This window comes from Pelodiscus sinensis, chromosome 1, assembly GCF_049634645.1.
Source record: "Pelodiscus sinensis isolate JC-2024 chromosome 1, ASM4963464v1, whole genome shotgun sequence".
NCBI classification, from domain to species: Eukaryota; Metazoa; Chordata; order Testudines; family Trionychidae; genus Pelodiscus; species Pelodiscus sinensis.
In genome coordinates this window covers 323,442,714-323,466,823 of record NC_134711.1, presented here as the reverse complement: position 1 = coordinate 323,466,823, position 24,110 = coordinate 323,442,714, and the positions used below count along the sequence as shown (strand labels likewise).

At 46.1% G+C, this 24,110-nt stretch overlaps 1 protein-coding gene across 1 annotated transcript in view; it reads right to left on the bottom strand.

The window, feature by feature from the left end:
- The window catches only part of LOC112546503 (disintegrin and metalloproteinase domain-containing protein 20-like), a 148,924-nt gene that overhangs the window by 111,525 nt on the left and 13,289 nt on the right, over positions 1 to 24,110 (bottom strand). Inside the window, exons 5-8 of the mRNA XM_025186935.2 lie at positions 22,347 to 22,423; positions 21,617 to 21,824; positions 10,853 to 10,924; positions 9,430 to 9,501 (exon numbers count right to left, since the gene is read on the bottom strand). Coding sequence (XP_025042720.2) covers positions 9,430 to 9,501; positions 10,853 to 10,924; positions 21,617 to 21,824; positions 22,347 to 22,423 — 429 coding nt within the window. The remainder of the gene's footprint in view (positions 1 to 9,429; positions 9,502 to 10,852; positions 10,925 to 21,616; positions 21,825 to 22,346; positions 22,424 to 24,110) is intronic.

The window sequence follows — 24,110 nt, the reverse complement described above, 5'->3', positions numbered from 1 at the left end:
AGATTCCTGAAGCATACAGGACAGAGAAGGAACAATAAAATCAGCATAGTCTATGCTGGCTCATCTGATCCTGAGAAGCTGAAAACATAGTTATGAGGAGAGAGAGCGATTAAGGCAATAAGCTGACCTTGAGGCTGCGAGAACTGCCCAGGCTGGCACCCATGTTGATTCAATCACACACAGTCTCTGGGAGAGGGACTGAGAAAAGAATCTCCAGTACTTCCAATTTAGTTATCTCTCTTACAAGTGTAAATTAAGTTCACAACTCCCTTGTAAGAACTGGTCTCACAAAAGGCAGACCAGCACTATTTGGCATCACAGATAAGAAAGAGAAATACGTGACCCCATGGGTATAAAGATGGGTCCAGCAGCACACTCATTTTGAGTGTCAATCTACCCTCTCTCTACCTGCTGGTCGGGTTAGGTGTTTGACCTCCCGAGGTTCTATGGGGATGCCCACCTCGTATTTTCGTCTTTCCTAGGACTTGAGGGAGGAGCCCTGGCCTGACACGCTGGAGTCGAGAGGCATAGAAGGGGGTAAAAATTGTACCTGGATGTGGTCCTCTGTCTTAAGTGTACACATAGAAAGATTAAGCTGTTACTTGGTACCATTATTTCTATTTTTCTGTCTTTATTTTCTTTGTAACCATTTTTTAAGACCTATATTTGCTAGCAGTTAAGAAGTAGAGCAATAGCCACTGTAACCATATGATTTATAAGCTTCCTCAATAAACCTGTAACTGTTTAAGCTTTAACCTGACTCCTTCAGTTGCTGTAACAGAACCAAGCACAATTTAAAAGAACTTCAGCCGGTCATAAGGGACAGGTTTAGGGAGAGCTTGGGCGTTTGGATTTGTGTCACTCCCAGGTGACAGATCCGTTGGGGCATCTCTCAGTCTTTCCCACGCTGCCCGCTGCGAAGGGATCATGCATTCTAGCAGCTAAAATCTGAGGTGTTATAAGCTCTCCCTGTAAACTAATTGGGGCGCCCGTCAACCTCCTCCAGGTTGCCAGCTGCAAGGGACCCCGGTCTCAACAGTTGAAGTCTCAGGTGTATAGCACACACACACACACCACTCACTGCCCTGACCGTCGGCTGACAGGCTCACCACCCCTGCTATAGGGGAACATTTTAACCTCCCTGCACATCCAATAATGGGTTTCAAAGTAGCCCTCCTTCTACAAAAGGATTTTATAACCCATTTACAGAGGGAGACAGCTAAATTGGAGTTCATTTACAAGTTCAATACTATCAGTTTAGGCCTGAATAAAGATTTTAATTGGTTAACACAGTACAAAGTCTATTTCCTCATCTTTGATATTCACATATATACATCAAATGCTATGAATGGGACATAGCCACCCTGACTTAATTAGCTTAAATAACTCTGGTCCTACAATTGACATGTAACTTCTTTTGCTGTTTCATATTATATATGTACACACACACACACACACACACACACACACACACAAATATATTTCAGGGTCCCATCTGGGGCACCAAATTTATTGCCTGTTCTTTACATTATATATAACTGTATAGGTTACATAACAGTTTTAAATTACCACTTTGAGGGTTGACTGGTCTTTTGTCCTAGGATCAGGGCCAGTATTTAAATGATTCCATGGTTAAATCTTTCTACCAGGCCATTGGTCTGTGGGTGGTAAACAGAGGACCACAGAATGTGAACATGGAGCAGGAACACAGGTCCTTCATTAGCTCGTACATGAAGGTCTTACTGTGGTCTGTTAGGATCTCTTTGGTAGCCCTCCATGGACTATAATTTCTACCAGTTCCTTGAAAATGGACTTGGAGGCTGTGCCTCAGGTTACCTAGTTGCACAGTCTAGGATGACAAGCACATATTGGTGAAACTTGGGTCATCTTCTCTAGAGGCCCTATGAGTGCTAATCACTCAAATGTAACATCCATGATGCAGGGAAATGCAAAGGGGCCCTTATGGCCAAAAGAACCTGGGTTAAGATTTGCGCAAGGGTTTTCTCCACCCGAGGTGCCTTCCAAAGAGGTGATTGTGGGCAATGATTAATATTGCCCTCTGATCTTTGTGGGGTAGTAGGAGCTGGTGTATTTCTTGCTCCTACATTTGCAAAAACCAGTACAGGAGGTTCTTCCTTTTTGGTCATCAAATAGGGCCCTGTCCCTCAGGCTTTTCCTTTTATGGGTACCCCATCTATTGACCACCTCCTTCTTGGTGTTATCATATCTTGGGTCTTCCACCTGGTCCCATCCGAAAGTCTCCTTCTCAAAGCTTATTGTCTTGATTTCTGAGGAATCCCCTCTCTGCCCTCTTGGCCAGCTCAGAGGGATTGGGGTTGTTGGCCCCTCATCCATCTTGTGGTCGTCCCCTGTGGTTGCTTGTGTCTACCTGCCTACACAGCCAGTCTTTTGGCCCAGAAGCAGATTCAGGGGCCCAAAGCTTTTGCTCCCTTCTTTCACAGGAAATAATTCTTGGGATATTTCAGTGAAGAATCAGGGGTGACAATAAGCTGTAGAAGCCTCCCTAACTCTGGGGAGCTCTCCTCACACTAACCCCTCTGGTGGGAGCAAGTTTACAAAGCCAGGGAAATCTTTGTCTATGAGCATAGGACAGGAGAGTACCCCTGCTTGTTATCAAGTGTAGTGAGTTTATTTTGTTTACTTTTGTTGCTGGATTGGTTTATTTTATAGAATAGCCACCTATTTGTGGTGAGGGTGCCCCAATGCTCAGCACTTTGTCCTGAATTTGGTATGCTCAGTTATGACTCATTGAGGCATGTTGATGTAGGTAGAAAACTGGCTGCACAGTTCTATATAGTTGCCAATGGTGATATGCTACAGGGGGAGTGCACGTGCAGCCCAACAAGGACTGTTACCAAGAATCTCCAATCATAGATGCAGAAATTCAGACTCATCCACAGAAATTAGATAATTATTTTCCCCATGCCACCTGGCTTCCAATGACTCAATAGAGAACACTGTTAGAATTGTCAAAGAGGACATCAAGGTGATAAATAGAGGTAGCACTGAAACAAAGCTGTCTTGATTTCTTCCAAAATACAGAATTCCTCCTCAAATGATGACAAGAAGAAGTTACTCACCCTGTGCAGTAACAATGGTTCTTCGAGATGCATGTCCCGTGGGTGCTCCACTCTAGGTGTCGGGCTCATCCTGGCGCCGCAGATCGGAGAACTTTTCTAGCCGTAGTCTGCCGGACCACGCATGTGCGAAGCACGGCTCGTGCCTTTTCGCGCCATTTGTGTTTGTGCGGTCCAGCTCCTGCCAGTTCCTCCTGATCCTCTTGGTCTGAAAGACAAAATAAGAATTCCGAAGAAGGGAGGTGGGCGGGTTGTGGAGCACTCACGGGACACGCATCTCGAAGAACCATCGTTACTGCACAGGGTAACTTCTTCTTCGAGCAGTGTCCCGTGGGTGCTCCACTCTAGGTGAATTCACAGCAGTAGCCCCTGAAAGGAGGGGGGTTCAGAGCGATCGTGCTGCGGCTGTAGACAGCACCGCTGTTGCCACTGCCCCATCTGGTAGGTGAAGGTTGGGAATGGCATAATGTTTGGCAAAGTTGAAGTTTGACGACCATGTGGCAGCCCTGCAAATGTCTTTTAGCAGAACGCCTTTCAAGAATGCAGTTGATGTAGCACTGCGTGTGTTGAATGCGCTGTCAGTTTTTGTAATAGTGGTCTACTATGTAGTGCATAGCATTCCTTTATGCAGTTCACTATGATTGATGAAATGCACTGTGCTGATAACTGACGGCTCTTCGAACCGTTGACTGTAGACACGAATAGCGTGTTTGTCTTTCTGATGGATCTAGTCCTCTCTATGTAGAAGGCCAGGGCATGTCTGACATCGAGAGTGTGTAACCGAGCTTGCTCTGTTGAGGTATGGGGCTTAGGGTAGAAAGTGGGAAGTATTATTGGCTCATTGATGTGAAACCGTGAATTCACTTTCGGAAGGAAACTGGGTTGAGATCGTAAGGTGACTCCTTGATCGGTAAACACTGTGTATGGGGGTATAGCCGATAAGGCAGCCAGCTCACCAACCCGTCTTGCAGAGGTTATGGCAATCAGAAAGGTAACTTTCATTTTGAGGGTGTGCAAATCGCATGTGGCCAAGGCCTCAAAGGGTTTCTGCGATAGCGTGTTAAGAACTAGCTCTAAGTCCCATGGTCGCACTGGCTGTGTGAGGTGCGGAAAAAGATTAGCCAAGCCTTTCATGAAGCACCGCATCATTGGGTGAGGGAACACAGAATAACCGTCCACAGCGTGATGTAATGGAGTCATTGCGACAATATGCACCTTAATGGAGGCGCAGCTGAGAGAAGAGTTCTTGAGCTGCACGAGGTAGTCCAGAATCCGGTGAATGGGCGCGGAGTAGGGGTCCAGACATGCCAACGAGCACCATGCAGAAAACCGTGCCCATTTGTGAAGGTAGGTGGATCTTGTGGATAATTTTCTGCTATGTAGAAAAATGTGTTTGACCTCTTGCGAACAGATCATTTCTGTTTGTTGGAACCAACGAGGAACCAGGCTGTTAGTGCCAGAAGCTCAATCTGGGGGTGGAAGAGGCGTTGATTGTTCTGGGAAAGAAGGTCATGCCTCTTGGGCAGAGGGAATGGATGACACGCTGACATTTGATGGAGGTAAGGAAGCCACGTTTGTCTTGGCCAAAAAGGAGCTATCAGGATTACCATGGCTTTGTCCATGAGTATCTTCTCTAGTACCCTGGGAATTAGAGGTATGGGAGGGAACGCATACAGTAGATGATGGCTCCAATCATATAGGAAAGCGTCTCACTTGGAGCTACGTCCGATTCCCACTCTTGAACAGTATTGGGGACATTTGGCATTCATGCGAGTCGCAAACAGGTCCACTGTTGGAAATCCCCAGGAATGGAATATGGTTGAGAGGACTTCCGGGTGAAGCTCCCATTCGTGCTTCATGGAAAAATGCCTGCTCAGTGCATTCGCCATTGTGTTCTGTTGACCAGGTAAGTATTCTGCAATGAGGGAGATTTTGTGATGGATGCACCAACTCCATAAAGCAATCGCCTAGGCACAAAGTGACCGGGATCGGGCCCCGCCATGCCTGTTTATATAGTATACTGTGGTCATGTTGTCGGTAAGAATTCGGATGGTTTAAGCACAAATCTTTGGGAGAAAGTGACGACAGGCATTGCGCACCACTCGCAACTCTAGGAAATTGATATGCATCATCGACTCCGTGGGGGATCAAAGTCCCTGAGCCTGACTGTGCTCCAGATGTGCACCCCACCCTAGTAAAGATGCATCGGTGGTCAGTTGTATTGTCGGTTGTTGGCGGTGAAATGGAACACCCAACATCAGATTTTTGGGAACCGTCCACCAAACTAAAGAATATCTGACATGCGGGGGAATTGATACTCGTCTGTGGGCATCTCAAGCATTTCGAGTGTAAACAGTAGCTATCCAATGCTGGAGACAACAAAAGTGTAGTCTTGCGTGTTCAACGATGTATGTCGTGGCATGTGTCCCATAAGCTGAAGACATTGTAGTATCAAGGGCTTGTGATTGATGGTAATGGCTTGTATAAGATCTAGCATCGCTCGAAATCTGATTATTGGTAAGAGAGCATGAGCGGTGGTTGAGTCGAGTTGTGCGCCTATGAATTGTATCAATTAGTGTGGCATCATGGCCGACTTTGGGATGTTGATGATCAGACCCAAGGTCTCGAAAATTGTTTTTGTGAGGTGTGTCGCGTGCAGCGCCTCTGCAGCTGAAGACACTCCGATTAGGCAGTCGTCCAGGTAAGGGAATATTATTACACCGAGACGACGCAGGTAAGCTGTAACTACTGCCAGCGTCTTGGAGAAAACCCTTGGAGCCAATGAGAGACCGAAGGGCAGGACCCTGTAGTGGAAATGGTCTGCGACTAACTGAAAACGTAGAAATCATCTGTGAGCTGGGTATATCACCACATGGAAGTAGGCATCCTGTAGATCGAGGGATGTGTACCAATCTCCGCTGTGAAGAGCTGGAATGATGGTGGCTAGGGTAACCATCCTGAAACGGTACTTCCACAGATACCAATTTAGTCCTCTGAGGTTGAGAATCGGCCTCCACCCCCCTGATTTTTTCTCTGTTAGAAAATATCGGAAATAGAACCCCCATCCCCGGAACTCTTTTGGTATTGCCTCTATTGCGCCGAGGGTGAGGAGTTGATCGACCTCTTGTTGTAAGAGAGGCTCTTGAGATGGGTCCCTGAAAAGGGACGGGTTGGGGAGGTAGAAAGGGGGTAGAGTGGTGAATGGAATGGTATGTCCTAGCGTAATTGTTTGCAGTACCCATCTGTCGGTGGTGATGTGAGACCACTGGTGTTGGAAGAGTCTCAGGCAATGGTGGAATAACGCCTGTGGAAGGTTGGGATGTCTGCTCAGCGGAATGATGCACAGTCCCTCGACAGGAATGTCAAACTTGCTGCTTGGTAGTTAAGCGACCAGATATTTTTGCTTGAGGTCTTCTTTTTTGCTAGTGCTGTCGATTGTGATGCTGGTCCTGCTGCCTGTACTGAGATGGTGGAAAGGTAAACGGTCTTTGCCTCTGATAGGGAGTATACCTCTTTCGACGAAAAGGAGGCGTATACATCCCTAGTGTCTTGAGTATGGTTCTTGAATCTTTACCAGAATGAAGCACCTGATCGGTTTTGTCAGAGAAAAGATTTTGCCTATCGAAGGGTAGGTCTTGGACTTTGGAGAGAAGGTCTTTGGGAACTGCCTCCTGGTGCAGCAAAGATGCCCTGCGCATGACCACGGATGTGGCTGTGGTACGCGCTGCAGTGTCTGCCATGTCCAAAGCTATATGGAGAGCTGTTCTGGAAGCTGCATAGCCTTCTTGGACTACCGATTTAAGGACCTCCCTCTTGCTCTCAGATAGATGTTCCAGTAGGGATACTAATTTAGAATAGTTGTCAAAGCTATGATTAGCTAATAGCGTGGAATAATTTGCCATACAGAGCGTAAGAGTAGCAGACGAGTAAACCTGTTGTCCGAAGAAGTCTAGCTGCTTCATATCCCTGTCCGGCACATTAGGTCTTTGTTGCGAGTCCTTCATTCTTTGCTGGGCTGCATCGGCAACCAGGGAATTCGGTTGGGGATGGGAGAAAAGAAACTCCATCCCTTTGGCCGGGACATAATATTTTTTGTCTGCTTTTTTGTTAGTGGCAGGTGTAGAAGCTGGCAACTGCCATATATCATCCACAATCTCAAGAATGGCATCATCCAGCGGAAGAGCCGCCTTGGCCTGATGTGAAGGGTGCAGGTTTCTGAGCAGGTGGTGGGACTTCTGCTGGACTTCTGCAATCTGCACATTCTGTGATGCTGCCACTCTCCTGAAAATGTCCTGGAATTGTCGGAGATCGTCCGACGGTCATGTGTCTTCCTGGAATACTGCATCATCTGGCGAGGAAGAGGATTGGTCAGTGGGGGACCGGTCCTGAGGCTCATCTTGAATGGTCTGTTGTTGTAGGACCTGTGGCTCAGGTGGTTGGGGAGGTGGGATACCTGATGGAGTTGGTGGTCTGGTTGCTGATGGTAAGGGTTGACGTTCTCTGCTGGGTGATGTATGAGACCGATGTGGAGAATAAAACACTGATGAACGTCGGGGAGAAGAATGAGAGTAGTGCCTATAATAACGGAGGTGCTCCAGTGATCCATGGTAATAGTGGGAGTGGTGCAGTGATCTGCTGTAGTAACGGGCTCTGTGGGAGCTATAGTACCCAGAGTGACCGGAGCCTGATGGGGACCTAGGGGATCGGGATCGTCCCCTGGATCTCGGAATTGGGGGAGGCGACCGGCGGTAATGGCGTGTTGGCGAGATACGTGGAGAGCGGTAGACCCTCTGTGGGTGTCTCATGGATTGGGCTGAAAGATCCGATGAAGGAGAAGGAGGCTCCGGTGAGAATTGGGTGTTCTCTAGTGTGGGAGACGGTGTAATGATTCTCCGAAATCTTCGATGCATGGTTATAGCAGTCTGCTCTGGTGGGGAAGCAGTGAGGACAGAGAGTCGTGTAGACTGTCCACCTCCTTCCCTCGGCGTCAGGCGCGGTGCCGCGTCGGAAGGGACCGGAGAACATTGTGGAGGAGCATCCTCCTGAGCCAGGGTGTATTCCCGCACCGAAGAGTCGCTTGGTGCTGGCGAGTCACTCGATGCCAGTGAAGGGCATGGTGCCCAGGAATCTGACGGTGCCGAGGGACGTCACGGTGCCGGTGGCTCATTCCGTGCCGGAGGCTCGTTCGGTGCCGAGGTGGGAATCGGTGCAGTAAGAGCCGTCTGCACCAAGACCACTCCTGGTGTCGCAATCGTAGACGATGAGGAGGGTGCTCTCGGTGCCGCGCATGGCATCGGGGAAGGCTTCGGTGCCGATGATAACTTAGGCACCGGAAGAGTCGGGGGCTGTGGAGCCGAAGTGCTGCGGCTGTGCTTCGCCTTAGACTGGCCATGCGTAAATGGCAAGCCCGAGGTGCCCGGTTTGTCCCCCACGCTAACATGCGTCGGGGAAAGGGAATGAGTAAGTGATAGTCTTTTCTTCGCCTTCTTTGGGGACGGTTTGGCTGAGGGATCCAGAGGCGATACGGAAGTTGCTGTATCTTGAGGCTGTAATGCCCTATTAAAGAGGAGCATTTTAAGCCTCATGTCCCTGTCCCTCCTCGCTCTCATGGTGAGTTTGGAGCAGTGAGGACACTTCTGGGGTATGTGTCCCTCACCGAGGCACCTGATGCAAAGAGTGTGACCGTTGGAGGCAGGCATTGCTTCCCGGCATGAGCTGCACTTTTTAAATCCAGGTGAACCTGGCATGGTCGCCTCTTTCTTCCTCTGACAAGATTCAGGGAAAAATATTTACAGATAACTTTGAAGAAATTTTTTTTTTTGTTTTGTAAACTAGAATGACTACAACTAATAACTAACTTATAATAACTGGAAAGAACTAACTACGAACTAATCTAACTAAATCCTGTGAGCTCTTCCTCTCTCTCACTCTGACAGGGTCTGAGGAGAAACATTATTCCGTCCATGGCCGAGGACGGTCAGGAGGAACTGGCGGGAGCCGGACCGTGCAAACACAAACGGCGCGAAAAGGCATGAGCTGCGCTTCGTGCATGCGCGGTCCGGCAGACTACGGCTAGAAAAGTTCTCCGATCTGTGGCGCCGGGACGAGCCCGACACCTAGAGTGGAGCACCCACGGGACACTGCTCGAAGAAGCAGCCCTGCTTTCAATAGGAAAGAAGGTGATAAATTATTTGGACGTAATCCATACCATACCTGCAGCCCTCTATACAAGTATCCTTTGCAGGGGACAATTTATGACCCCAATTAGCCAGTACAGATGTACAATATCAGTCACAACTGTGCCTATAATAAATAAAATTAAATAACTCACTTCACTTGTTAAATAGACATACTGAATCATCTTCAATGTCAGCAATGTTTCATTGGAATTTTCAAGGTGATACTAGGAAGAAAAAAACCCCAAACAGCTTAATATCACCATAATGAATTAATTCTATGTCAGATCTTTAAAAAGCAGTTTTCATGAAAATCTTTCCAAATCAATTGCAATTCACACAAATATGTCTACATATCATTTCACTTCCTTCATTCTTAGTCACTAATCTATCTTTTCTATTTTTGTGTCAATTATATTTTTGTGATTTTTGCTCCTCTTAAATATTCCACCAGGATTTTCACCCTTTAATATAAATCGAAAAGTCCATTATCAAATATTTGTTCTTCATATACTTACAGATTGTGCTGAAGTCATCCCATAACCTGCTGTTTTCCAAAGCTAAACAGATTGAGTCCACGAGTGTATTGCTATAAGACTTTCCTTCTAATCCTTTAATCATTTTCATGGTGGCTCTTTGAATCCGTTCCAATTTATTAAACATCCTTCATGAATTGTGGACACCAGAATCAGACAGTATTTCAATAGCTGTTGCACAAGTACTCAATACAGAGGCAAAATAAGCTCTCTACTCATAGTCAAGATACTGTTTACAGGATCATGCTAGCCCAGGGGTCTGCAACCTACAGCTCTTGAGCAGAATATGGCTCAGTATGGAACCAAATATGGTACTTTTTTCATTCCCAAAAAATCCAACTTTTTAAATTAAAATGAAAAATAATCAAAATTTTAAAAAATTTAATTACTCACATAGCTTGAATGCACGCATGAACCTGAATTTGACCAATCATAATGTAAACTTCAAAGAAATGTGCAAAAAGATGCAGCAGCAGAAGTCGCATTAAATAAAGTCTGAGTATGTTTCATTTATGCTATTATTAATTATGTCAATTATCAATAATATTGTGTATTTTCAGTCATGCAAATGGATATTCTTATATGGCTCTTTGTTGACCACTTGTTCTGCATTTTGATATAGTTTAGAGCTCTTTGGTTTGAACAGGTTGCTGACCCCTGTGTTAGCCCTTTTGGTCACAAAGGAAGCTCATGTTTGGTTTGGCGTGAACATATCTTTTTAGGAACTCATCTAATCTTGATTTGAAAACGTCATTGATAGGAAATCCACCATCTTAAATGTTCCCAATGGTGAATTAATTTCACTGTTAAAATCATCAATTAATTAACAACATTTATTTAGCTTCAACTTCCAAATGTTGTCAAGTTATGTCTTTAGTCAACAGACTAGACAATCCTATACTACCAGAAATCATCTACCAGGTCACCAATTAGCCTTTTCCTTGGTAAACTTCTTAGGGATTTAAGATGCTCAATCTGACTGAAAAGCAAGTATTCAAGAAGGATCACCACTAAAATAATTTAGAAGTATAAAATTACTAACCTTTTCTTTGTCTGCAATAAAATAACACTCTAAATATCTGATAGGAGCGTACAAACGGTCTAGTTCGTCTTGCTGGAAGAAAAGACATGTAAAGCAGAGTTATGTAAATTAAACTGACGCATTTACTTGCATGCAGAATAGTAGAAATATACTTCAGAACCATACCCTCCTGTGTTATGTCATCCAAATGAAGGAAGAATCTTACAGAGTTTTAATTCTGTAACAAGTAACATGTCTTGTGGATGGAGAAAATAGTAAATATGATATGCTTTAACTTTAGTTACTCTTTTGATACAACCTCCTGCATGTCCTTCTGTGGCGGCACGTCAGGGTTCCCTCGCCTCCTGCACCCCCGTAATGGCACGAACAGACTCCACCAGCCAGTAGAATAGAGGGGGTTTATTGCTTCTCCAGGATACAGCACAGCAAAGATGTAATCCGGTTACAGGGCAGGCCTAGGATGCCTCAGCCCCCCTTGAGATGGGGAAGACTGGGCCCCTAAATCCCAGCCCGTTGCTTAGGCTGCCTCCTCAATGATTCCAGACAGAAACTAAAAAGTCCCTTCCAGCCCTGCCCCCGAGCCAGGGGCTGGCCTCCCCTCCTTCCTTTGTCTCTCCCCCTGGGAAGCAACTGGTTGGACAGGTTGGGCGCCTCTTGCATAATGACTAATCCCCTGTCCTGCTGGGCCATGCTACAGACAACAGCAAGTGGGGGTCACCCACAGCCCAAGCCTAGCAACCAGCAAGTTACCAACACTACGTCACACCTTTTCATAAACAAACTAGGGAAATCCATCCAAATGTAGCTACTGTGTGCATAATGTTGAAAAACCATTCCCAGATAATAGTTATTCATGATTCACAGACAAGATGGAAGGGCATATCAATTCAGGTCTGAATTTAACCACCATGATTCCAGAAAATAGAACATCTCATACTTAAGGGTTAATTGGAATAAGCAGGACTTCAGGAGACAATGGTCAAATTACATGTAGGCTTGAGGTTTCTGCTGTTCACAATGGGAGAAGGGGAGAAGGGAGTTAATAAACAGAGTGAAGGAGAATGAGCGGATGGAGACCTTTGATACAGAAGCTTATTATGACTAAGAATGTTAGCAGCATTTATTGATAGTTTAATGAAGTTGGGAGAGGTGATCTACTAGCTTGTGATCTATTATGAGCTTTATGTTTTGTAAAAGTTAATTAAAAAAGACTAAATAATAGAATGTGCTTTCGAGCATTTCTCTGAAGTTATTCTGAAAGATTTTTTCCTGACAACTTACTCTCTGGCAGAGAAGCAACCAGCCATTGTGGACCTGCTGTCAATTACTCAGTCCAGTTTCAAATTCTTGGAACTATTAGGGATGTGTGTGTGTGATGAAATCTGATAAACTGTCAATTTAGATAAGAGCACAGTTATTTGTATCAATTTTCATCAGCCACAAGCACTGTGTAACCATTTCTTTATTCTGACCCCGCCTGAAGAGAAAGAACTAAATTACCGCTGCTTTTGGTTCTGAAATCCCTGGATAACACTGCAGGGATCAGTTCTGAATCTGTTCCCATTCAATATTTTCCATCAGTGATTTAGCTAATGACAGAGATTACACTTACAAAGTTTGTGGATGATACCAAGATGAGAGTTGTTGCAAGTGCTTTGGAGAATAGGATTAAAATTCAAAATAAACTGGAGAAATGGTCTGAAGGAAGTAGGATGAAATTCTCAGTAAGAACACCTGTGAAGAACTCCAATTAGGAAAGAACAATCAGCTGCAGTGTCAGGAAATGGGAGAAAATTGCTTATGAAGGAATAGTGCAGAAAGTAATCTGAGTGTTTTAGTAGATCACAAGAGAAATATGGACAAAAAGCGCAACTCAGATGCAAAAAAATCCAATCATTCTTGGATGTATGAGCAGAAGTATTGAAAGCAAGATATGAGAAGCAATTCTTCTGCTCTACTTCAAACTGATTAGGTTTCAACTAGAGAGTTATGTCCAGTTATGTACTGTACAATTTCATGAGAGATGTGAACAAATTCAATCAAGTCCAGAGAAGTATAACAAAAAGAACTAAAGGTCTAGAACACATGACTTACAAGTTATGATTGAAAAAGACTAGGTTTGTTTAGCCTGGAGAAGAGAAGACTAAGAGGGAACAAAATAACACTTTTCAAGTACATAAAAAGTTGTTAGGAAGAGGACAAAGCAGGGTTACTTACCTGTAACTGTTGTTCTTCGAGATGTGTTGCTCATATCCATTCGAACTAGGTGCATGCGCGCTGCGTGCACGGTTCCCGGAACATTTTTTTCCCAGCAGTATCCATCGGGGCCGGCAGGTCACCCCCTGTAGTGGCGTTGCTATAGCGGAGCGTAAGTACACCTGCCGGCCCTCCCCTTCCTCAGTTCCTTCTTGCTGGAAACTCCGACACAGGGGAGGCAGGGGGGGAAATTGAATGGACATGTGACTACATCTCGAAGAACAACAGTTACAGTTAAGTAACCCTGTTTTCTTCCTCAAGTGATTGCTCATGTCCATTCGAACTAGGGGTATGTCTACACTACAGCACTAATTCGAGCTAACTTAATTCGAATTAGTGCATCTAGACCTAAAAACTAATTCGAATTAGTGTTTTGCTAATTCGAAATAGCATGTCCACATTGAGAGGACCCTGAACTGAGGTTAAGGCTGGCCGGAACCAGTGTTGGCAGGGCATCAGGTTAGGACTTAGAGTGTGGAACTGCTGCCTCAGGCTAGCCAAGGGCTGTGCTTAACAGGACCCAACCCCCACCCCGGACAGACAGTTCTCAGGGTTCCCCGCTTGCTTGTCTAACTCAATGAGGGACAGCAAAGCAGTCCTGTCTTGGAGTGCCCTGAGTGCCCTCACTCAGCACATCACAGCACTCAGCCATCAGCCCGGCTGCAGGAGCCTGCCCAGGGCCGCAAGAGGCGGCCGCCCTCCTTATAACCACGCCCGACGCCATCGTCCGGGCGGCAGAGTTGACAGCATCCAGAGACACCTGCAGGGCAGCGCAAGCAATCATTCTGCCGTCCGTGGCCAGGGTGGAGAACTCCTGCCTGTCCTCTGGGGGCAATCTGTCGCGAAACCTGTCCATCGCTAGCCAGGTGTTATAGGAATAGCGACTGAGCATGGCCTGCTGGTTGGTGATACGCAGCTGCCCCCCCCCCATCATGTAAACCTTGCACCCCATCAGGTCCAAATGCTTAGGGTCTTTAGCCTTAGGGGATAGGCCCGGCTGCCCTTGCCCCTCCTTCTGGGCAGCTGCCTGGGCCCATGGCTCCTAATACAGGATGTGAATAGAGATGCTCATGCCCCGACTGGGGGACACAGTACCTCCTCTTGACCCCCTTGAGCATCAGGGAGATAGACACCGGTGTCTGCCACAGTGTACTTGTGATCTTTGCCACCGTCTTATTGAGTGGCAGTGCTAACTTCACCGGAACATCATCCGTGAGTATATCCACCATCGGATCTGACTCCTCAGACACGGGCTCCACCAGTACTCCAAGATTTGCAGCCAGCGGGCGCAGCAGCTCCTGATGGGACCTAGCGTCCATGGCTGGCATAGCAGGGGCCGGGTCAGCCAAGGCCTCATCAGGGGACGATGAAGATGTTGACTCTCGACTCAGGACTGGCTGCTCCACCACACCCTGGACAGGGGATGATTGTTGCAGCCCCTCCCCCCCCCAGGCTGCTGCTGGGTCCCAGCCCTCGGGTCACCAACGTCTGGGTGTCCCCTGGGGCTAGCCCCCTTAGGTGAGGGTGGAGCTCTGGAGAGGGAGGCCGAAGGCATGGACCTCCGCCGTGAGCTACTGACAGACCCCAAAGGAGGGAGTGACCCTTGCCACTGGTGATAGGCCCAGGGTGTCCAAAAGGGCCAGGGCTGCTGGACCTGCGGTGGCCAAGTCTGCTCAAATCCTTGCAGCGCCATCCGGTGCCAGGAACGGAATTGGTACCAAAACGACAACCGCAAAGAGCCCACAGAACGCAGGGACTCTGCCTTGGACTCCGAAGACAGTTTCGATGCTGACCATGGCGGTGCCGATGAAGACTGACCCTGCACCGTCACCAGACGGAACCTCGCCATCGACTCCGGCTTCCCTGCATGGGGACGGGGCTTCAGGTGCAGCAGCAGCGGCACCGGACCATGTGCTGCTTGTGGTGCCGGTAGAGCCGGAGCCTGCACTGTTGGTGCCTGCAGAGCTGGCGCCTGTGGTGCCGACACATGCGGTGCCGGCAGTACCTGTGGTGCCGGTGGCACTGGCAGTACCTGCAGGTATGGTGCCAGAGGCGCCTGCAGCATTGGAAGGGTGTGCGGTGCCGGCATGGGCGACGCATGCAGAGCCACCGCCAAACACGGCACTGGAGCGCCTATGGCCGACGTGGCCGCAGGGTGCACAGGTGCCGGCAGTGAAGCCTCCTGGATTGGCTGGGCAGGAGGCTGTGGCACGGTCTTCCCCCATACCACTGTGGCCGGAAGCAACGGACGGTCCCTCTATTCTACCGGTGCCGGCCGGGGCTCCGAGGCCTAGGAGTCCACAGGTACCCCCAAGGCCTCCGGAGCCAAAGTCAAAGACCCCTCCAAAGAGGGAGGGGAAGGAGGCGAGGCCGTGAGCCCTATCAGGTTCTGAGCTGCCTCGAAGACCTCGGGAGTGGCCAGGCACTGAGACAGGGTGGTCCCAGGGCTCCCAGCCCTGCGCGTGGACTGCCTCTTCCTCCCTTTCAGGGGCGAGACCGGCAAGCCCGGTATGGGAGTGTGGCTCTGCCTGTGACCATCCCGGCGGGCTCTGTGCTCGGAAGATCTCCCCTTGGAGTCCTTCACCCGCTTCGGTGCCGGGGACTGGGACCAGTGCCGGCTTCTTTTGTACTTAGGTGCGGGGAAGGTCCAACCACGACTCCCACACTGACGCCAGTGCGTTACACACCAAGGCTTCTCCGGAGGATGCTGGCTGTAGCACCTACTCCATGAGGAGCAACTGAAGGTGGGAATCTCTCTCGCTCTTGGTACGTGGCTTGAATCCCTTGCAGATTTTGCAGGCGACCAACCAGGTGAGCTTCCCCTGTTGTCTAGTGCATTATGCACAAGGTTTAAAGCCCTACAAGACTAGCATCACCATCCCCCGCGAGGTGGGTTCAGGGAGAGCTAACTATAGTACTTAACAACTACTTAACACTAAACTATGTAAACAGATAACTGTCAGGGGCGATTGAAAAGATGCTGGGATCAGCACAAGCGAGCAGCTCCAATGACCGTCACGGGCAGAAAGAAGGGACTAAGGAGGGAGGGGCTGGCAGGGTACTTATGCGCCACTATAGCGGTGCCACTCCAGGGGCGACCTGCCGGCCCGATGGGTACCACTGGGGAAAAAATGCTCCGGGAATCGTGCACACGGCGCACATGCACCTAGTTCAAATGGACATGAGCAATCACTCGAAGAAAAAGGAAAAATTGTTCTTCTTAACTTCTGACAGTAGGACAAGAAGCAATGGGTTTGAAATGGAGCAAGGGCAGTTTATGTTGGAAATTAGGAAAAAAGTCCTAATTTTCAGATCAACCTGAGTTCTGAAATTACTATCTTCAGTGTTTTTTTAAGAGCAAGATTTCCAAACACTTATCAGAGACAGTGTAGATAATAATTAGTTCTGCCATGAGTTTATAGGCCTAGATGACCAATTGAAGTCCCGTCCCAAAACATGATTCTATCGTTCTCCAGAATATTATTTTCTTGGCCCAAACACTCTGAATTTGAAAAGGATTTTATGACGCTGACCGGCAGCACTGAGTTAGTGATACTATAAAAGTATAATTGTTTCCTTTACTAATGGGTTTCCTTAGAGCAGTGGTAATTTATGATTTTGCGATGGAAAACCAAAGCTATGTGCAGTGGCTTGCTGTAGTCCTCCACATCTCACATTCCTTCATGCAGAAAAGGACTGAAATCCCAATGGGAAGTTACTTTTTAGGTGCTAAAACTGGGTGAAAGCTTGGTCTGGTGGCTGGTTGGTCAGCATTCCTGGCAGACCTGAGTGTCCCAACTAGGACCCTCTGCCTTGTCATGTCAAAGAGGGCCCCTCATTTTGGGGTTTTGGTCAGCCTCTGTTAGGAAAGAGAGTCTTTGTTCCATAGTTGCTGGAGTTCTCCACACCATCTCCGGTCTTGTCCCAATATAACTGAGTAGACCAGAGTGACTGCTAACCAGCTATGCAAATCTCAATGTGGCTCTCAACTTCCACTTGACACAGTCTTCACTCTAAGCCCAACCTATACCATGAATTAGAATCTTGGTTCCAGGGGCACTTTCTTCATTATTGGTAAGGCTGACCCCCTCAGCAATCTTGTTGTTTTCCATGAGGATCGATGGAAGATAGTACTTCACCCTCTCCTTATTCACAACTGGGAGAATATGGATAAACTGTTCTAAATCAATAATTTCCACCACCTGCACTTTCGTCTGTTTTTCTGAGACTAACTAGTGCCAACACTAGTCCTTCAGACATTTTACTACAATGTGGGACTGTGTACCTCTATTTGAGAAACCTCTTGTGGAGCAACTCAGGGTTAATATCTAGACAGTCGAATATGGCTGCTTTTACTGTGGAGTAATCTAGTACTTCAGTGGGGTTGCCAGGTGTCCGGTTTTGAACTGGACAGTCCAGTATTTGAGCTTTCTGTTCGGGAAACAGATTGAGAATATATAAATGAGAAAATATAAATGGCCAGTATTTTCTAAATAAGATGCAACGTAGATTGTGATGTAATGTCAAGAGTGTCCAGTATTTTTTTAAATCATCTGGCAACCTTAAGTGTAGGACTATCAGGGTTAACAAATGTTCTGATAGCCAATGTGCCATAATGATCACCTATTCAAAGGTGACCAGCAAGGCACTGAGGTCACCGTCAAGGCTTATTTTTATAATTCATATGGGTAGCTTGGGGGAGAGGACATCTCCTACAGGTCCAGTAAATGTGATGTTGGATATAACAACATTGTTACCTGCTGGATCAAATTTTCATGTGTCAAACTCTGGGACACTAGTTCCCAAATTAGCTGTTGTTGCTGGGCAATAATTTGTCACAGTATGAGCCCTTGCTGTTGCTAGCTCTCCAAAATTCATTTCAGCAGCATTATATTGTCCATGTTCTCCACCACATGTTGCAATGAATGCGAGTGGGTCCAGTCCCAACTGTATCACATGGTTACAGATCTTTGGGTTATGTCATCCAGCAGCAAATATTAGTGGACGGGATATTGATATTGGCCCTCTATGCTTTACAAGGCCTGATCTACACTAGGACTTCACACGGAAGTTAGATACCTACAGTCAATTTTCTAAGCAAAGCGTTCACACTGCCAAGCCTATCATGTCATCCTTAGGGGTAGTCAATTCCCATACTTCTGCTCTTCACCAGGAGTAACACTATTCTACACTGTGCCTGGTTGAAACAATGCACTGTACATAGAATCATAGAATTATAGGACTGGAAGGGACCTCGAGAGGTCATCGAGTCCAGCCCCCCGCCCTCAAGGCAGGACCAAGCTCCGTCTACACCATCCCTGACAGATGTCTATCTAACCTGTTCTTAAATATCTCCAGAGAGGGAGATTCCACCACCTCCATTGGCAATTTATTCCAATATTTGACCACCCTGACAGTTAGGAATTTTTTCCTAATGTCCAATCTAAACCTCCCCTGCTGCACTTTAAGCCCATTACTCCTTGTCCTGTCCTCAGAAACCAAGAGGAACAAATTTTCTCCTTCCTCCTTGTGACACCCTTTTAGATATTTGAAAACCGCTATCATGTCCCCCCTTAATCTTCTTTTTTCCAAACTAAACAAGCCCAGTTCATGAAGCCTGGCTTCATAGGTCATGTTCTCTAGACCTTTAATCATTCTTGTCGCTCTTCTCTGTACCCTTTCCAATTTCTCCACATCTTTCTTGAAATGTGGCGCCCAGAACTGGACACAGTACTCCAGCTGAGGCCTAACTAGTGCAGAGTAGAGCGGCAGAATGACTTCACGAGTTTTGCTTATAACACACCTGTTGATACAACCTAGAATCATATTTGCTTTTTTTGCAACAGCATCACACTGTTGACTCATATTCAACTTGTGGTCCACTATGACCCCTAGATCCCTTTCCACCATGCTCCTTCCTAGACAGTCGCTTCCCATCTTGTATGTATGGAACTGATTGTTCCTTCCTAAGTGGAGCACTTTGCATTTCTCTTTATTAAACCTCATCCTGTTTACCTCTGACCATTTCTCTAACTTGCTAAGGTCATTTTGAATTATGTCCCTATCCTCCAAAGAAGTTGCAACCCCACCCAGTTTGGTATCATCTGCAAACTTAATAAGTGTACTCTCTATCCCAATATCTACATCATTGATGAAGGTATTGAACAGTACGGGTCCCAAAACAGACCCTTGCGGAACTCCACTTGTTATCCCTTTCCAGCAGGATTTAGCACCGTTAACAACAACTCTCTGACTACGGTTATCCAGCCAATTATGCACCCACCTTATCGTGGCCCTATCTAAGTTATATTTGTCTTGTTTATCAATAAGAATATCATGCGAGACCATATCAAATGCCTTATTAAAGTCTAGGTAAATGACATCCACCGCTTCTCCCTTATCCATAAGTCTCGTTATCCTATCAAAGAAAGCTATCAGATTAGTTTGGCATGACTTGTTCTTCACAAACCCCTGCTGGCTATTCCCTATCACTTTATTACCTTCCAAGTGTTTGCATATGATTTCCTTAATTACCTGCTCCATTATCTTCCCTGGGACAGACATTAAACTGACCGGTCTGTAGTTTCCTGGATTGTTCTTATTCCCCTTTTTATAGATGGGCACAATATTTGCCCTTTTCCAGTCTTCTGATATCTCCCGTCTTCCATGATTTTTCCATGCACTGCTGCCTGAAATCCAGCTCTATTCAACTCTGGGAGGCCTCCCTCAGCTGTCTGCTATGATAGCTCTGGTCAGCACTTCCACCTTTATTGCTCTCCTGCTGTGCTCAAAAAGCCCTGGGAACCATAGAATTGTCTATCCCTTGTGGACTGCCTTGCGAGCAAGCAGCACACTGCGGGACATGTGGACATAAGGTCCTCCAGCAATCTTAGACACACTGCAAAGATAGCGAGTGCTTGTGCTCTCATGGCCTCTACTTCCATGGGGCTAGGATAAGCACCAAACTAGATTATCCAGGATATCATGGACCTTAACGAGGTGTGGGGAAATGAAGCCAACCTCACTGAGCTCAGAACCAGACAGAGGAATGCTGAGATCTACAGCAAGATTCCACACAGCCTTGGGGTAAAAGGATATGACAGGGATGCCCAGCAGTGCAGGGTGAAAATGAAGGAGTTGCACCAGTCAGATCTTAAGGTTAAGAAGAAGAGCGGATACTCTGGGGCAATACCTCACACCTGCCACTTCTATGACTATCTGGATGCCATTCTCCATGGGAGGGTTGGCCAACTTCTGAAGCGTGGTCATTGAGTCTGGACAAGACACATCTGGCATCAGCCAGGAAGAAAGCTAGGTGGTGAAGGCACAGAAAGTGAAGGAGGAGGAGATTAGCCAGCCATGGGATCCCTATGGACAGAGGCTGCTGCTGGAGCAGCCTATCCTATCCTCCACCCCGCTGCCTCTATCCGTCTCCACAGCACTATGGGGACAGGCGGCACTGCAGAGACGGTGCTGGGGGAACTGGCTTTTAAGCCGTCTCCCCAGAAAAGCACCAGCTCCTGATCCTTCCCCCCACCAGCACCAGCTCCTGTTCCTCCCCCCTTGCTGCCTCGCCAACATCCCTTACCCACATTCCACCATCATTTTGTACCTACTCAGTCTATTACTGAACTCCTCCTTGCTAGCTATTTGTGTAGGGCTTCATAAGCCAGGGGAGCAAGAGGTAGCCCAGGTCACCGAGGATCACTATGGGCATGTCCACATCTCCGAATCCGATCATCCAATCTAGGGAAAAAGTTCCAGAGTGCATCTTTCAGAAAAGCAGGATTTCTGAAAGATGTGGGTATCATGCACCTTTCTCGACCATCTCAGGTTGATGATGGTGAAGTGACTCTTGTGATCCATGGGAGCAGATAAATATAGCAGTGGCAGCCTACCAAGGGATAACCCTGGCGAACTGCTACTGTTTTATTGCCCACCCCTTCAGTAGGGTAAGGAATGCCAAAGAAAGCATTTTAGCTATTATCAGGGGCTTACCTCAGGAGCTTGCATATAACAGTGGAATTTCTTTCAGAAAATATATAGCTACACGTTCCACAGATTTTAATCTTTTCCTTAGTTTCAAAACTCCTGTCTTTCCCAGGGACTGTTTATTGGATGGTTGAGAATCTGGACCCTAGAATGGGTATACACCACACCCTGCTTTCATATACAAGGGATCCTACTCACAGTTCACTTCTAACAATGAGTTAGAAAACAAACCAACATTAATAGATTATGCTCTATATCACGTGTAGTGAATTATCTTTTGGCAAGGCCCCAATTCCTTCTTAATGGTATTATCAAAATCCAGACTCTAAAGAAAATAATAATAATAATAATATTATAATAATATTATTATTATTATTATTATTATTATTACAACAACATTTTTAGGGTCCATTCAAAAGCATCAGGTGGTCTGGATTTAGTCTGTGGTCTTCCTATTGATGACCCCATTCTACATAATATCCATGTATTTTATACAAGCCCATATAAAACACTTACATCTATTATAACCTCTTCATTTGCACGAGCCTCAGATATTTGATTTTCTCTGCCTTCAGGTGCTTGATTTTCAATATCTTCATCAGTTACTCCACATCGTTTATGTGGGTCTTCATCAGCTGCCATTCGATAAATAAGGTGTTGAAATGTGGAGGACAATTTAACAGGCTCAATTTCATAGTATAAATCATAAATCATCAAATAGCCCCTGAGAATTACAGAATTGAAATGTAATTTAGAGACTTGGAAAAACTAAAAACTTTACAAAAATATTAGAACTGGTCAATAATTTTATATCTGAATTATTTATCATGCATAATACAATTTGGAATTTCTTCCCTTGCCTTCTAAAAAGAAAATGCTATTGAAGGGAAAAAAAAACCTTTTTGAATTACAACAAAGGAGAAATGTTCTTGGTAACTCAACAACTTTGGAGAGGCAAAGTTAAGAACCCGAAGAACACTAAATGGTCATCAAGCCGTAGATAAGTCATCACTGTACTACATATTGTTTTACAATTTATAAAATAAAATAAAATAAAATAAAATAAAATAAAATAAAATAAAACAAAACACTACAGATCTGTGATTCTAACCCTTAATTTGTTAGCATGAAATCGGCATTAGGAAAAGGTAAAAGGACTTATTCTGTTATTCTAAATCTACCTTTCTGTTTAGAAAGAAGAAATTCATAATGTTGGCAGTCTAGCATACTAAAGAGTCTATCTTACCAGAGTCCAGAACAAGTGCTGAGAACTGCAACCGAATCTGGAACATCCTCCACGTATCCAGAGTAGTAGCAATCATCCTGCAAGACCCCCGATTTTTTTTTATTTTCTATCATTAACATTAGTTTAACAGAAGAAAAGATATGTTACACAACATTAACTATACACAATGCACAATTTTTTGTATGTGGTCTCAAATACAGTTTTAACATGAAAAAGGAAAGCAGAAATGACGCCCTTTCAGTCAGCTGATCTGTTCTCCTGTATTCTAAACTCAGACTGCTGTTTTTGGTGTCAAAACCAAATTTTACTGCTTTTCACCCATGTTAACAGGGCAGAAATAATGGATCAATGCCCACAAAACAGATATCAGACAGGATCACAAAGAAGAAACAGTTTCTTGCCATTTCAACCAGAAAGGACATTGTCTCAACGACTTGATTATCTGCATCCTGCTTCAAAGACCTTTTAAGACTTCACTTCAAAGAAATACAGTGGATCTAATCTACCTCGAATTCAGTAAGTAATTTGATACAGTACCTCATGAAGAATTATTGGTTAAATTGGAAAAGATGGGGATCAATATGAAAATTGAGAAGTGGATAAGCAACTGGTTAAAGGGGAGACTTCAGAGGGTCATACAGAAAGGTGACCTGTTGTTAGGTTGGAGGGAGATAACTAGCGGAGTTCCTCAGGGATCAGTTTTGGGACCAATCTTATTGTTTTTATTACTGAACTCAGCACCAATAGTGGGAGTGTGCTAATAAAGTTTGAGGATGACACAAAGTTGGGAAGTATTGCCAATTCAGTAAAGGATCGGGATATCATACAGCAAGATCTGGATGATCTTGTAAATTGGAGTAATAGTACAGTAAAACTCCAGTTGTCCGGCATCCAGTGGTCCGGCACTCCTGATAGTCCGGCACCACCTGGAACCCGGAAGTGCTCCAGGCAGTCGGACAATTAGAGCTGCTCTGCCCAGGCTTCCCAGAGTCTGTCGCTGGTCAGTTTCAGCAGCAGCTGACTTGGGGAAGTCTAGGGCAGAGCAGTTGAGGTGCTGCTGGGTTGGTCCCGCAGCGCCGAGCGGCGGTGTTATGGGATCAACCCGGCAGCACCCCAGCTGCTCTGCCCCGGGCTTCCCCAAGTCAGCCACTGATCAGTTTTAGCAGCGGCTGACTTTGGGATGCTTGGGGCAGAGCAGCTGGGGTGCTGCTGGGTTGGTCCCGCAGCGCTGCCCTCCTCATCCCCCCACCCCACCCCAGACCCCTCATAGCCCCCCCTTCAGATAGTCCAGCATATCTGATAATCCGGCACCTTCTGGATCCTAAAGGTGCCGAATTATCGGAAGTTTACTGTAATAGGATGAAATTCAATAGTGAGAAGTGTAAGATTATGCATTTAGGGATTAATAACAAGAATTTTAGTTATAAGCTGGGGACACATCAGTTGGAAGTGATGGAAGAGAAGGACCTCGGAGTCCTGGTTGATCACAGGATGACTATGAGTCACCAATGTGACATGGCTGTGAAAAAGGCTAATACGGTCTTGGGATGCATTAGGCGAGGTATTTCCAGTAGAAATAAGGAGGTGTTAGTGCCGTTGGAATGCTGTGTGCAGTTCTGGTCTCCCATGTTTAAGAAGGATGAATTCAAACTAGAACAGTTACAAAGAAGGGCCACTAGGATGATCCGAGGAATGGAAAACCTGTCTTATGAAAGGAGACTCAAGGAGCTTGGCTTGTTTACCATAACCAAAAGAAGGCTGAGG